Source organism: Protopterus annectens, chromosome 5.part1, assembly GCF_019279795.1.
Source record: "Protopterus annectens isolate FY-2018-M chromosome 5.part1, PAN1.0, whole genome shotgun sequence".
Lineage (NCBI taxonomy): Eukaryota > Metazoa > Chordata > Ceratodontiformes > Protopteridae > Protopterus > Protopterus annectens.
Window position 1 is genome coordinate 347,479,148 of NC_056736.1, and position 16,068 is coordinate 347,495,215.

General features: G+C 38.7%; 1 protein-coding gene across 1 annotated transcript in view; it reads left to right on the forward strand.

Moving 5' to 3' along the window:
- Positions 1 to 16,068, forward strand: part of STARD10 (StAR related lipid transfer domain containing 10) — a 686,474-nt gene that overhangs the window by 417,553 nt on the left and 252,853 nt on the right. Inside the window, exon 3 of the mRNA XM_044073027.1 lies at positions 11,271 to 11,374. Within this exon, the coding sequence (XP_043928962.1) occupies positions 11,271 to 11,374 (104 nt within the window). The remainder of the gene's footprint in view (positions 1 to 11,270; positions 11,375 to 16,068) is intronic.

Genomic DNA, 16,068 nt, shown 5'->3' on the forward strand with positions numbered 1-16,068 from the left:
TTAGAAAGGCAGACATTCATACAGTTTGTTTTTTAATGATGAATGTATGCTGACCAAATCTCTTATTTTATTTAATAGACCTATTCCCACTTGTGTCATGAAAATAATACACTCTTTTATGGAGTATCTTAACATAAGCAAGAAAGCAAGAAAAGTCATCACTAAGAACTGGAAGAATCAGACAACTCCTACTATGAAGGAATATGTACACATGGCAACTGAAGTGTGCCATCTTGAACTTGTCATGACCAAGACAAGAACATCTAGAATCACCACTTCATATAATATATAGTTGAGATTCAAAAAACTGCTGGATAAATAGACTTTAATAATTAAGAACTATTCTTATATTTATTTTTCTGTTTAAAAAGCTTTGTTTTATAGTAGACATCTTTGTAAATAGTTATTTTAGTTGTTTATTATTGTTCTCTTGGATATGTATATTTGTTTTTATAATATTTCTGTTGTCATACATATTAATGCTTTGTTGTTAAAATTGTCAGTAAAAACAACTGAGAAAAAAAAGAAAGGCAGACATTTAAATCCAGTTTTTACTTGTATGGGTCTGCAAAATATACATATACACAAATAACTTACTATCACTTACTATGCAGATATTAAATAAGGTAAACATAATATAGGTATGTAAAAGTTTCATAGTGATGCATACCTTGTCAGTACACATGGCAGTGTTTTTGATACCCTGATGGTTGTATGTTGTTTTACAATATTCATTTTTTTAGTCTTCAGCACTGTTTTAATATTCACCTGAAATTTGTATTTTTTGACAACTTGACTTACCTGTGGCTTCTCTTGCTACTGCACCAGTCTAGAGAACATCAGGTAGAAAGGCATGAGTTCAAATCTATTAATCTCTGCTCTTCTTTACCACTTCCATCTTGCTCTATAAAACAAAGAGAAATGGCACTTCTGTCTTGAAATAAATGCCAGAAAATCCAAAGAACATGCTAATAAATTGCCAGAGCCAGTGCAAGCAAGCTGATTGTTGATGCTTGTCACCAATGCATTATGAAATAAGATAACATAATCAACAGCTTTCCTGGTTCAGCATACATTGACTTTACACTTGGGGGGGGGGGTGCCCCCTTGATTCCTTTATCTTGTTCAATAATGTTCATTCTTCAGTCTTCAAAATTGTTGTAACATTCCCTTGAAATGTTTGATTTCTTACAACTTCAGTGTAAACTGTTCTGTGGCTTTACCTGCTAATGTACTAGACTAGATAATATCAGTTAAAAAGGAAGGGTTCAAAGCTAGTGAGATCTACCTTTATCAGTTTGTAAAAAATCTATAGTGTGCACTAATAATTTGCCATCAGTCATGTACATGAGCTGATGGTCAAAATGCTTCACTTTGTAAACAGGAGAATAAAAAACTCAATTGCATACTGTAATGACTTGCCACTGGTCACATACATAAGCCGACAGTTGATGAGCATCACTTTGTAAATAAGGAAATAAGATAAATCTAATGCATATAGTCTCTTTCTGTGGCTCAGTGTACATGGCATTCAGTGATGTGTACATTGTCAATACACTGGATGGAGTGTTTTGATCCTCTGATTCTTATATGCTGTTTAATAATTTTATTTTTTAGTCTACAATACTGTTCTAACATTCCCCTGATATGTGTTTTTTTAGCAATCTATCCCGTGAGTGCTTCCATGGCATGCCATGCTAATGGGCTGGTCTAGAGATTATCAGTGATGAAGGCAGGCATTGAAATCCATTCAGGTGTATTCCTCTTTTCTTGTTATGATGGTTTCTGTCTAATGAAATGTGTTTTCCAGACACCTTTCCTATGAGTGCTTCTGTAGCAGGCCATGCTAGTGCAGTGGTCTATAAATATCTGTGATGAAAGCAGGGGGTTCAAATCCATTCCTGTGTATTGCTCTTTTCTTGGTGTCATGATTTCCATTCTCCTGAAATGTGTTTTCCAGCCATGCTTCCTATGAGTGCTTCCATGACAGGCCATGCTAATGCTTTGATCTGGAGAATATCAGTGACAAAGGCAGAGGTTCAAATCTATCTAGTTTGTTTTGTCTTTTTCTTGTTTATATGGGCTCTATTTCCCTGAAATGAAACATCCCTATCATCTGGTTGTAAATTATGTCATGGAATTTGGCACTTTATAACCAAATTTATTTATGTATGGATTTGTCTACCACTGATGAGCTAAGAAGCTGAGAAATATGGCCCTTATCTCATCTGCATCCTGCTATTTCCTTATTTTCTTACCTTGTGTTCTACTCTGTGCTTGCCTCCCCTTTTCATGACAGCCCTATCCTTCTATTTCCAACTGATAATGTTGTCAAAGCATATATGGCACTGCACACATGCCTACAAAGGACTTACAAGTCAAAATCATCTTTCTGCACATAAGCACACATATAAGGGAAATATACCACATGTGCAGACTGCATACCAGACATTGTAAAACAACATACTGCCACCAGGGGATTTGAACACCCCAATAGTTTGAATGAAGGCATTTGCTTAAATGTATTGTACATTTGCTTGCTGATGTTCATCTGCACTTAGCTCGATTGTGCAACAGAGAAATGGCACTACATATCCTATGGCAAAATGTTGAAAAATCCTTGGCAGGTGCTATCCAGTTGTGCAAATGAGCTAAGCATCACTTTGCATACTAATCTACAGTAAAGTATAGCTAATACCTTTACTAGCTCCTACATTCGTGCAGTAATTTTTATGATGTCAATGTTTTGGTTTGGAAAGTTGAATCCCTGGAGAAAGTATTTTGCTTTACAATGTTTGGTTTGTAGTCTGCACAAGAAGATTGAGCACAGTGTTCAAGCATTGACTTTACGAAACAATCTCTGCTTATCCAGTACATATTCAAGTAACTTTCCTAGGTTTGCTATGAGCTTTAATAGTTAATTCCTTTGCTAGGCAGGACAGAAGAAAGACTGCCTTAAATGATTAACTGTTTTTCAGGAGTTTTACAAAAAGGGATGATTTTGGCCTCCTTCCAAATCTCAGCAGTTATTCCTAGTGTCAGTGTAAGGATTAAAATGTGTCTTAAAAATTGTGTAGCAAAGCATGTGCATATCTATAGAAAAACAAGGGAGAATCCAGGACTGCCATTGTTTGAGGGTTAGGCCAATATTGAGAATGTAAAATGAAAGCTGCTGCCTATATCTGAAGTGCATAGCTTCACATCTTACTACCTTCTTGCAGAGATTACCATAATAGTTGAAGCTGCTATATAATATTGAGTTTTACTGCTTCCATAATCACCATGATTAATTCCTGAGTCTTATCAACTGATATAATCTGAAATTCAACCAGGGCCATCTTCCAGCTCTGTACTTCCTCTTAGTGATGGTCTGATGTTTGGCTGGAGCTGATGCAATATAATTTATTTATTTATTTATTGCATTTGTTTACCGGGATAAGTCCACTGGGCCTAAAAGAGCCCATTTTCAGTGGAGGCCCAGGGAGAAAAGCTCAAACGAGATACAGAAAAAATATAAACATTAATTAGTACAGAAGCAGAAACAGTGTTACAGATAGTAAATATAGTAACATATACAGAATATATACGTAAAAGCAGGAATCTAGTTTGTTTGATTACAGCAATATATACAGAAAATATACATAAAAGCAGAATTCAATGAATTCAATCAGATTGGTATAAACAGAGATCAGTATTATTGTACCAGAATCAACAAGTGAAGATAAAAATAAATATGGAGGAAATATCATCATTCACTAGTAGCAAAAGACATAGGAGTTTAGTAATCATATATGGAGAGTGAAGAGGTTAGGTTATAGAGCAGGAACATAGCCAGGAAGAGTTGAGATGATTTTTCAGCATTTGTTTGAAGGTGGTGGTACTGCCTGTGTGTCTTACAGAAGGCGGAAGTGAGTTCCATAGTTTGGTGATGGTGAAGGCATAGAGTAGTTGACCAGCAGGTAAGGTGGGCTTATCTACTTTTAGAAGTAGATGATTTTCAGATCTTAGATGCCTGCTGAAATGGTATTTGGCAAATACAGTTGAGAGAGCAGGACAGTCTTTGGGTCTGTAGATTATTTTGTGCACAGTAGTTAGTTGGGTGAATGAGAGATGGTGGGGGAGTTCCAGCCACCCTAATTGTTTCAGTGACTTACAATGGTGGGATGAGAATGTGGCCTTGGTGGCAAATTTTGCTATTCTGTTGTAACACATAGCAAGTTTGGATTTTGTAGAATTTCAGATATTAGTGAGGAGAGGGGCACCATAAAGGAGAGAGGGTAATAAAAAGGTAGTTGCAAGGGTTTGTCTAGTAGAGAGGCTAAGAAAGTGTTGGTGCCTGTAGAGCATACCAAGCTTTTGGTGTGTTTTTTGATATTATTGTTTATGTGTAGGTCAAAGTTAAGGTTTTCATCTATAATAATGCCTAGTAATTTAGTGTGTGGGACAACTTCTATAGTGGTATTGTCTTGGGCTTGTATAGTGAAGAGTTTTTTAACAAATGGAGTGGTTTTCCTAGGAGTAAAACTTACTAGTTTAGTTTTTTTTTTTTTATTTAGGGCAAGATGATTGTTAAGCATCCAAGATTCAGTAGATGTGAGGGCATTCTGGGTAATTTGCTGGAGTTCAGAGCTAGAATTTGCAGTGCATATTATTGTAGTCATCAGCATACTGGATTACTGAGCATTGTGGGAGAGTGGTGTAAAAGTTGTTAATAAATAAGAGAGGACCAAGTATGGAGCCTTGGGGTACCTCTGTGGATGTATTGAGGAAGGGAGAGTAAGACTGTTGCCATTTGTTGGATTGCTGCCTATTGGAAAGATAGCTGTTGTATCACTGTAGGGTAGGGGGAGAAATGTGGAGGGTGGATAGTTTAGAGAGTATGATAGTGTGGGAAATAGTATCAAAAGCTTTGTAGAGGTCAAGGAAAAGTGAAGCAATTATTTTACCAGAATCCCGTGCCCGGTTAACTGTATCAAGGAAGGATAGGAGGGCAGTAGTGGTGCTGTGTCCTTGTCTGAAACCATGCTGAGTGGGTGATAAAATTTGATTTTCATGCAGGTGGTTGAGGAGTTGGGCATGGATGCATTTTTCCAGTATTTTAGAGAGGGGTGAGAGAATTGCTATGGGTCGAAAGTTTGTGGTGTCTGTGTTGGTGCCACCTTTGTGTAAGGGAAGAATGAATGCTTTTTTCCAGATGTCTGGGACAAGGGATTCTTTAATTGATCTGTTAATGAGTATGCTGATGGGATAAGCTATAGAGTTTGCTGCTAGCTGCAGGAAGTGTGAAGGTAGATTGTCAGGGGCCAGAGTACAGGGTTTTAGCTTAAGTAAAAGTTTTTTTATTGTGCTGGTGGGTATGGGGGAGAATTTTAGGTTAGTGTTAAGGGTAGACTTGTTTTCTGGGATGATTTGGTCATCAGCTGTCTTGGTGGTGGTGCGGTTAACTGTACGAAAGGTGGTGGTTAGGTTAGCCATGGTGTCAATGAAGTAGGAATTGAAGAGGGTAGCAAGTTCAGCGGGAGTTTTTTTGTGGGTCAGGGGATGGATTGCTTTGAGAGCCTGGGTGTAATAGCTGGCTGATGGAGGATCAGAATTTTTGGGGATTATTTTTATGTTGGCTTTGTAGGTGGAAGTAGTGGTCTTTTTTATCAGTGGTTATTAGATGTTTTGCCTGGTTACGGAGTTGCTTGTAATGTAGTAGAGTTGAGGGGGTCTTTGTTTTTCTGCCATGATTTCCAGATTTTATCCCTTGTGGACATTACTTCTTTGGTGGATTTTGAGAGCCAGCATGCATGGTTATGTTTTATTCGTTTTTGGTGGGTGGGTGCTTGCCTATTTAGGATGTCTAGAAGTGTTGAGTTAAAGAATTCAACAGCTTCATTAAGTGGTATGGATTTGAGAGGTTTCCAGTTTACTTTAGCTAAGGTTTCATTAAATATGGATGATTGGAACTTAGTCAAATTTCTGGTAGATTTGTATTGGTGTTAGCCTGTGGTTGGAGTAGTTTTGCATATGATATATGCTGGGTGGTGGTCATTAATGGTATTAGGTAGTATGCCTGCACTGATGACATTGAAATGGTGGGATACTAATATCTAGTCTATTGTGGAGCCCCGGTTGTAAATTTTGTGAGGTCTAGTGATGTCTTCAATTAGTTGGGAGAAGTTGTAAAGATTTATGTTTTTTGAGGGGTTGTTGTGGCTTATATCTAGCCAGTCAATATTTACATCACCTAGAATGATGGTTTCATTATCTATGTTTTGGGAAGTCCAAGCAAGTATGTTTTCTAATATTGGTATGTTGTTTCTTGGGGGAATATAAAGAGCAATTATGCAAATGTTTTTATGGTTGTTAAGTTTTAATATAGAGATTAGTATTTCGGCTGGGGAGAAGTTGGTTGTTGGTTTTGAGTAGGGGATTAATGTGTAATTGCTAGGGAAAAGTATTGCTACTCCTCCTCCTCTCTTGTTGGGTCGATCAACTCTCTAGGCATGAGTAGCTTTGGGGGAGACATTCAGCATCTTTTATATATGATTTCAACCAGGTTTCAGTAGCTGCTATAATATCTGGGATGTACTTAGAAATCCAGGCATGGAGTTCAGGTATCTTGTTCCTAAGGCTTTGGAGATTTATGGTTGATAGCATAAGAGATTTGCTAGGTTTGCTGGAGCTGAGGGGGGCTGGGCCTGGGTTGGGTTGTACATCACCACACTGGGAAATGGTGCTTTGGCAAATTGTGCAGGTTATTCTTCTCAGAAGGAGGGGAGCGGAGTGAGTGTAGCGAACGGAGCGGGTTCAGCCCCACAGGGAGAAGACCTGAAAAAATTATCAGTTTAAAGGTGAGTACTAAGCTTAAAATATCAGCATCTAACAAAAGCTTAATTGAAGTAGCTCTGGAATACTTTAAAACTGCCAAACAGCAATGTTTATGTGCCTGCAGAGTAAATTAGAGAGAGTTATGATTAGTCTAGAGACTATGCTGAAAGCAAAAGCAAAATTTACTAATGTAAACAGTAAAGGCTTTGGACTGTGTGTGTGTAAGGCTGATTCAAGGTATTGGCCCAATCTAGTGTCAGTTGGCTGGAACCCTTCACTGATGTTGTGCATACACATTTTAAGCCTTAAAACCTAACAAAAACTAAGTTGCAATTCACCTATTACAACAGAAAAGCTGTAGGGTGTCAGGTTCTTGCTTCCTGAAATTTTATTTAGTTACAACAGTCAGCTTCAGTGGATGAAGTGGAAAATGTGTATTGCAGTTAATCCCAAGTGGGGGTGGGGGTTACTCATGAAAGAAACCCATGCAATTATTACAACAGAAAAGCTGTAGGGTGTCAGGTTCTTGCTTCCTGGAGTTTTATTTAGTTACGATAGTCAGCTTCAGTGGATGAAGTGGAAAATGTGTATTGTAGTTAATCCCAAGTGGGTGTGGGGGTCACGCATGAAAGAAACCCATGCAACTATTACAACAGAAAAGCTGTAGGGTGTCAGGTTCTTGCTTCCTGGAGTTTTATTCAGTTACGATAGTCAGCTTCAGTGGATGATGAAAATGTGTGTGTATTAATCTATCCTGGGAATGGGGGTCACAACATGGTTTCAGACCCAACCACAGTACAACTACTGCCCTCCTCTCTTTTACTGACACAATAAACCATAACCGAAATAACAAAAAAATATCCTCAGCTCTCTTTCTGGACCTATCAAAGGCCTTTGATATGGTTAACCACCGACTACTTCATCACACTCTGAAAACTCTCTACCTAGACAACCAAACACTGGACTGGTTTCATGCCTATCTTTCTGATAGGCAACAAGCTGTACTCTGGCAAAATAAGCTCTCTAGCCTCTTAGCAAATACCATAGGGGTTCCTCAAGGTTCCATATTGGGACCTCTTCTCTTTTCAGTCTTTATTAATGACCTCTACACAGCCATCCCTGAGGCCACCTGTATTCAATATGCAGATGACTCAACATTAGTTTGTTCTGATACATCTCCAGTTAACCTAATATCCACAACCCAATGCATTTTACTGCAGTAGAGAACTGGCTATCAGGACGTCAACTGATCCTGAATCCAAACAAAACCAAACTATTACTCTTCCATCCAACCCATAAACCCACTCCAATATCCTTTACTATACAATCCAAAAATGGGACTATTATCTCCCCAGACTCCTATACTAAACTACTAGGAGTTACCATTGACAATAAACTTAGATTTGACATGCACATTAACCAAACTATTAAAACCGTTAACAAGAAACTTGGGTCACTATATAGAATAAAATCCTTCCTAACTCCAATTGCAAAAGTGGCCATTGCCCGCTCACATCTTCTCTCTACCCTTCTATATGCCTCCCCATGCTTACTAACCTTAACAAATCTGACCTAAATAAACTCTCATGTTGTTATACTCATATTGCCAGATTTGCAACTGGCATGCCCTATAGAACCCATCACTGTATTAACCTACGAAACCTCGGTTGGATAGAATTACCAAACATTCTCCAGCAGAACCAACTCATAGAAGCATTTAAAATTCTCAAGCAACCTGACAACACTCCTGCACTGAAAAATGTAATAATACCTTACACCAATCTCAACAGTCTACGCTCATCAAACAGGCTACTTGTACAAACAGTCAAATCCTGTAACTCAGGGGGTGATAAACTGTTTGCCAACGCCATTGGAAAAATATGGAACTCCCTTCCTTTCAACCTCACTCTTACTACCTCCCTAACCCAATTCACAAAGAGTCTAAAATACCATTTTAAGTCACATTGGCTTTGCCAATGCTCAAACCCAGATTAACTCCTCTTCAGTAAGCCAAGTTCATTCTTTTCTACAGGACTATCCAAATATAAAAACTTTAGACCTTTTTTCTCAATTGACCTAACCCCATATTTCCTTGTGAATTTTTCTGTTCATATATGGAAGCCCTTAAATCTTTGCTAAAAGGACAACCCAGGATATAAAATGTTTATGTTGTAGTCTGTGTTTGTTATTCCTAAGACATTTTTTTTATAATACATATATTTCATGTCTTCTCCTCTTTTGTATTAATTACTAAATGAAACAATATGTATCTATGTAACATGTATGTAACTTACTGTCAATGTGGAGCTTTTCTCCCCGGGCCTCCGCTGAAAATGGACATGTATCCAGTCGGACCATCCCGGTCAACAAATGTAAAATAAAATAAAAATAAATAAAGAAACCCATGCAATAGCTGTGCATGCACAACAAAGAGAGGAGCAGGGAATCTAAAGCAGTAATAGGATGGAAAATAAATGTGAGTTAGGTAAAAGTTGAGAGATGGTTGGGATAAATAAAGTGCCACAGTGGGTTCTTGCTGTGATAAAATGCATCACAGGCCCTTTTTTGTAGGGCTTCCAGAAAGTCTTGTTCACCGCTGTCACCAGCTGGTGCCCTAATAATCTATCTCAGACAAAAGAACATTATACAGCAGTGGCCATTCTGACTAGAAGAAGGAATTGATGCATTTAATATTCTGGTTTGTTTTCAAAAATACATCCAATCATGATTGACTTTTGGCTTGACGGTGAGTTCAGGTGAGGATTTGGTGGTCCTTCAGAAGGATAGTAATGGGGTACCATATTTACCAAGTGTATTCATATTAAATTTTCCAGAGATGAGAAAATGTGTCCTGTTGAATGGAGCCACTGAACAGATCTTCAAGATAATTAAGGTTTTCAGGGGGTAGGAGACAGCTGCTTTCTAAAAGTTAATGCATCCTCTCAAAAATAGCTAGTTTTCAACATTAAATATTTGGGAGTGCTCTCTATATGTGGATGAAAAGATAATTAGGATGGTGCAAGCAAGAGGGGGAACTAGACTGCTGTGAAACCAGTTTTAGTAGATCTTACTCCTGAATCATATGTTCAGAGACAAACTGACTCTCTGTGGAGGTTTGCAAGGAAAAATGCATTGGGTTACAGCCAGAGTTCAATAATGTTAAATATGCCAGGGCCTTGCTGGAAGATGTTATTATGCAGGTCAATATTTTCTGTTTTTCAGAATACTGCAAGTGTTTTTAAGATCAGTCCTCAGGCCATGTGAGTTAGGAAACAGTGGGTGTGGGTTTCTTTCCGCTTCAGTAAATAACATTCCTTGAAGTGTATTAGGCTCATCTGCCTGTCTTAAGGCACAGCAAGGAGCACTTAGGAGGGAAAATCTTGCTCAGACTTGTGCGTTATCTTTGTAAAAGCAGTGGAACTTGTACACGTCTTCTTTGCAATTTTTGGGCTTTACTAAATTTGCCGAGTTGTTTACTGTGAACTGAACTTCTACGAGCGAGTAAGGGGGTTTGAGATTCAACAGATTGATTAGCTCTTTTAGTCGTCTGTCTCTTTGACTGATGAAGTGGAATTCATTAGTTGGGAGTGTTTAATCTTTTCATATGCAAATCCCAAATGGAACTGCTGTACCTTGCTGATCCTAGAGAAAAACGTATAAACATAAAGTGTGTCGTGGGGTAGAATTCATTGCAGTATGGAGTATCAGTGATATGCTACGGAACCTTTGAATTGTATAGCTGTACCATTTGTCTGTCCCCGTATTGTATTATAGTCTTATATGATGAGTGAAAATGGCAACTTTATCAGTCAGTAAAATGCTGAGGTCTGCCTCTCTCGTATTAATATGTTTATTTATGCCTTTCCTTGTGATTTACAGTTCAAGAAGTAAAATGCCTTTAATTTAGCTCTCTGATCTGCATGACTGAATAAGTAATTTCATTACATACTTTGTATTATGATGTTTTAAGAAAAGCTTTAAGCAAGTTGGAGTTTCCTATGAGTGTGAAATTAATGCTGCATTTAATTAGAAGCCTGTACCTGAGTTTGTCATCATTAAAATCTGACAGTAGGAAGCTCACTAAATTAATAGAGGTGCAGGCTGCAGATTTTACTTTCACTTAACAATAATTACAGTCAAATCTCCTATAAGACATGTTTTAAAGAAAACTTGAGAAAGGTTTGGAAGCTGTCCAACTTATTAGGGTATACATGTCAGTCCTTTGACATGACTATTTAAGAGAAATTATTTGAGATTCTTTAGTTGATAGAATGGTCAGGATTTATTTAGAATGCATTCCTTCTGATTAAAATTAAAACAACACTCATTTCTGGTAATAACTACTTAAAAGAATTAATTGAGAAAAAAATTGACATCTTGAGAAAATAAATAGAAAGCATTGTCTGTGATACTAATAGCTTATATTAAATATCTGTGTTTGTGTTTTCAAACAGGGAAGTGCCCCAAACCTCTTAAGAACAGAGATGTCATCACTTTGCGTTCCTGGTTACCGATGGGAAATGATTATATCATCATGAACTACTCTGTGAAACATCCGGTGAGAATATGCATCCATTTTAAAATTGGTACTAGTGTGTAAATAAAAACTATGTATGGAAACAGGGCCACACTGCAGTTAAATGCTTTTACTGTGCTAAGAATCAACAAAACAATACCTGTTGCTTTAGGCATTTTCTGCTGTGCATTACAGCTGAGTCTAACCTTTAAAATGATTATTTGCTTGCTAGATAGTAGCTAGTCATATGCATTTAGTAACCAGGTAGCAATTTTGAATCCCAGTGAAGGTGGAGCATAACCGTTCCCCCAAAAGGTACTAAGAATGATTTAAATTCTTGCATAAATGTGCATGTATAACCCAATGTGAATTTGTCTGCAGTTACTTTTGTCAACCAGAGGTGTTTATCTACTTGAGTTATCCTGTTTTTTCCCCTTGATCCAGTACCTCACATTAAGTGTAGTGAACATTCAGCTGTTTGCAGAAGTTCCTGAGACCCCTACGGTCAGCCGCCTCTAAAAGTCTCTTTAAAAAAAACCCTCAAACAGCACCTCAAAGTGAACTGCCTATGCCTGTGTACCAACCCAGTAATTATCATTACATGTAACTACACCACCAAGCTCTGTATCCAATCTAACTTGTAACTGCATCTGTCCATGAGAATTGTGAACTCCCTATTAGGGAACACTACATATCCAATGTATGTAATATCCAATGTATGTAATGTAAATAAGCACTTTGTTTTCATATATTCTATTTGTTGTTTTTAACTTTGTATGTAATCAATTTATGTTTTGTCTATGTGGAGTTTTATTTTTTAACTTCTTGCATAATCAATGTATGTTTTGTCTATGTGGAACTTTTCTCCCCGTGCCTCCACTGAAAATGGACATGTATCCAGTCGGACTATCCCGGTAAACAAATGTAAAATAAATAAATAAATAAATAAAGATAATAAATTGTTCGGATAAGCTGGAAAGGTAAAGTGAGAATTCATAAACATTCAAGGGATTTTAGGAATAAGAATATGACAGACTGTGTAGCAGTTTGTGCACACATATCTAAATAATAGGCCAGATTCAAGAACACCTACACTAAGTGTAAATGATCTGTATTCAAGAATATCTCGACCATATTTTTTCCACTTTCTAGTCACTCAGAAAGACTACACTATGTGTGCATGTAGTCTGTATGCTCTGGTAACCTTTATGAATGTCCTTCAGCATTTTAAGCTGCAGAAAAATCAGTATAAAAAAGATGTTATGTCTTACCATAATGTTCCATCTGTCTTGTCGATCTTCACTACTCCTTGACAGTGGGCTCAGTTCTGAGCCTCAGAACCAACTCAGCTGTTTATTCCAGCTCATGCTTTCCAAACTCTCGAGCCAGGCACTACCCATAGTGCTCCTCTTGAAAATTACCTCAGATCAAGTTTGCCCAACATAGTAGAAGACAAACAAGCAGAATTTATAGTTAAATAATATATATAATAGTCAGAGACTGGATATGTGCCCTCAATACAAAGTTAGCTATGGAAAATCAGGTCCACTAAGTGTCTCAGGTTGGGGGAAGGAGGGTGGGGATGTCAAGGATTAGTGAACATCGACAACACAGATGGAACATTAAGGTAAGACATAACTTCTTTATCTGATGTTGTTAATCTTCACTGAATCCTTGACAATAGGACAGAGTCCCCAGCTACTTTAGTTTTGGGAGGTTTCACGGAAGAATATTTCTAAGCACCATCAGGCCAAATGATGCCCGTCCCCTCTAGACCTGATTCAATTTGTAATGACTGATAAAGGTATGAGGAGAAGACCAAGTGACTGCTGTGCAGATATTGTCCAAAGATGCTCTGGCATGAAAATCTGAGAAAGTTGCCACAGCTCTCATTGAATGGGCTTTAATTGGATGTGAAAGTTGGAGTCCTCTAGAATGAGAGATGAAAGCTATACAGTCTCTAAGCCATTTGGCCAAGGTAACCTTTGAAACAGGATTACCTAATGAAAGAGAGGAAAATGCCACAAATAATTGGTCAGATTTTCTAAAATCCTTTGTTCTGTGAAAATAGATATGTACCTGTCTGTGGACATCTAGTGAATGAAGGGCATACTCCCTTTTATTAGAAAAATTATGGAAGAAGGCTGGCAGTTGTAGAGTTTGGTTAATGTTAGATTCTAAAACAACCTTTGGCAAAAAGGTTGCATTTGTCCTAAGTTTTACCATGTCCTTGTGAAATATTAAGTAGGGAGGTTTGCAAAATAAGGCCTAAAGCTCAGATACTCTTCTGGCAGATGCAATAGCCACCAAAAATAAAGTTTTCCAAGGCAAATATCTTAAGTCACAAGTCGCTGATGGTTTGAAAGGATTCATAGTAATTTGCATCCCAAGGAGGAATGGGTTCCTTAAATGGAGGTCTTAGCATTAGGAGACCCTTTAAAAAAGCTTTACAAAGTTTGTGTGACATTAGAGAAGCACCATTAAAACCCATATGAAAGTTGAAAGTTATGGCTAGATAAACTTTAATTGTTGAACCAGAGGAACCAGATTGGTAAAGGGTAGCCAGGAAATCTAATACCTTATGAACAGGACTGGTATAAGGGTCTAGTCCACTGTCATGGGCCCAGTTAGCAAATTTTTCCCATTTACATTGATACAGCTTCCTGGTAGAAGGTTTGTGATGAACGACAATAATTTGTCAGACAGAAGAAGAAAGGGAAGGATGCCTGGTAATCATGGAAATTGGAGAAGCCATGCAGTGAGCTTGAGTTGTTGGAGATTCAGATGAACTATGCCCTCTGGATGGGGCAGCAGATCTGGAGTTGGGCCTAGAATCCCTGGTTTCTGAAGAAGATGAGGCCAAAAGAAGGGAAACCAAACTTATTGAGGCCAGAAGGGGCAATGAGGATTACTGAGTTCTGTGACCTGTTGGCTTTCTTTAGAAACTGGGATATCAAAGGAGTAGGGGGAAGGCATAGAGGAGACCGGGAGGCCAATTGTGGAGAAGAGCATCTCTGGGTGACTCCCTGGGAGGGGGGATTAGGGCAAAGTAACTGCTGCACTTGTTGTTTAGGGGAGATGCAAAAAGGTCACAGCAAGGTTGGCCCCAGTGACAAAAATCTTGTTCGCCACCACACAATGTAGAGACCACTCATAAGGCATGAGAATGGTTCTGCTCAGTTTGTCTGCTATCACATTGGACCTCCCAGAATGTGAGTTGCCATGAGAAAGCAGTTGGAAGAAATCACCCACTGCCAAACTTTAAGGGCTTCTTGACACAATGGGTAAGATTTGGTTCCCCCTTGTTTGTTGATGTATCAGACTACCAACATGTTGTCCATCTGAATAGCTGTTGTCCCTAGAGGAAGGACGTCTTAGAATGCTTGCAACTCTAACAACACTGCCTTCAAATCTAGAACATTGATGTGCATGTTGACCTCTAATTGGGACCACATGCCTTGGACTGTTTTTCCCAGATAATGCCCTCCCACCCCATCTGGGAAGCGTCCATGGTCACTATGAGTTGGAGCTGGGGAAGAATGAATGGCCAACCCAAGAGAGTCTGATCAGAGTGGAGCCACCATGTCAGATCCTGTTTGAGCGATCAGTAATTATGATTAGGTGAGACATTGGTAGGTACATCAGAGACCATTGGGAAGCAAGTAGCCATTGCAAAATTCACATGTGATACCTTGCTAGGGGAACAAGAACGACTGATGCTGCCATGGAGCTCAGTGTTTGTAGGACTAATCTTGGTGGAACCCTATATTTCGTAAAATTCACTTGACTTGTGATCTGACTCATTGAAGTCTTTCTGAAAGGAGTGAGGCAATTCCTGAACCAGTGTTTAAACGGGCTCCAATAAACATTAATTGCTGAGTGGGTTGCAAGCTTGATTTTTCGAAATTTATGGTTATACCTAGAGATGTACAAATATGTAGAATGTAGTTTCTTGCCCATTCTAACTGATGCCAGGTGGTAGCGGTAAGGTGCCAGTCATCGAAGTAAAGAAATACTTGAAATCCTAGCAGTCTGAGATGAGCTGCCACTACTGCCATACATTTGGTGAACACCCTGGGGACTGTGGTGGGAACAAAGGGCAGCGCTCTGAGTTGGAAATGACTGTCTCCCAGCCAGAAGCACAGATACCTCCTGGAGCTTTTGTCCATTTTTATAAGGTAATAAGCGTCCTGAAGATCTACAGAGCACATCCAATTGGCCTTTTCCAAGAATGGAAGTATTGACTGTACCGAGACCATCCAGCATCTGGTCTGATGAAATGAGATTCAAGATGGTTCTCCAGTCCCCTGCTTTTTGGGCACTAAAAAGAACCTTGAGTAAAACCCAGATCCTGTTTATTCTGGTGGGACTTTTTGGATGACTCTTTTGTCTAGCAGTCTTTGAATTTCTAAAGCTGCTGCTTCTCTGTGACTTCTTGTCATGTCTGGGAGTTTCTTCTGGGATGATGGGAGAATTGATGGTGTTTTGTAACCTCTGGATATTATTCCCTGCACCCATTTGTCCATAGTTAATGTTTGCCAGGCAGATTGGTGTAGAGAGAGTTGTCCCCTGACTGCCTCCAGATTAGGGCAATTGGGCACCGGTTCAGGGGTGCTGGTATGAAGTACCAGAGAATGATTCTCTGGACCCCTGGTTTTGCTGTCCATTTCTGCCACTGGGTCAGCATCTTCCATTACTTCCCCCTCTGTCCTGGGGAAAGTATTTGCCGCATGAAT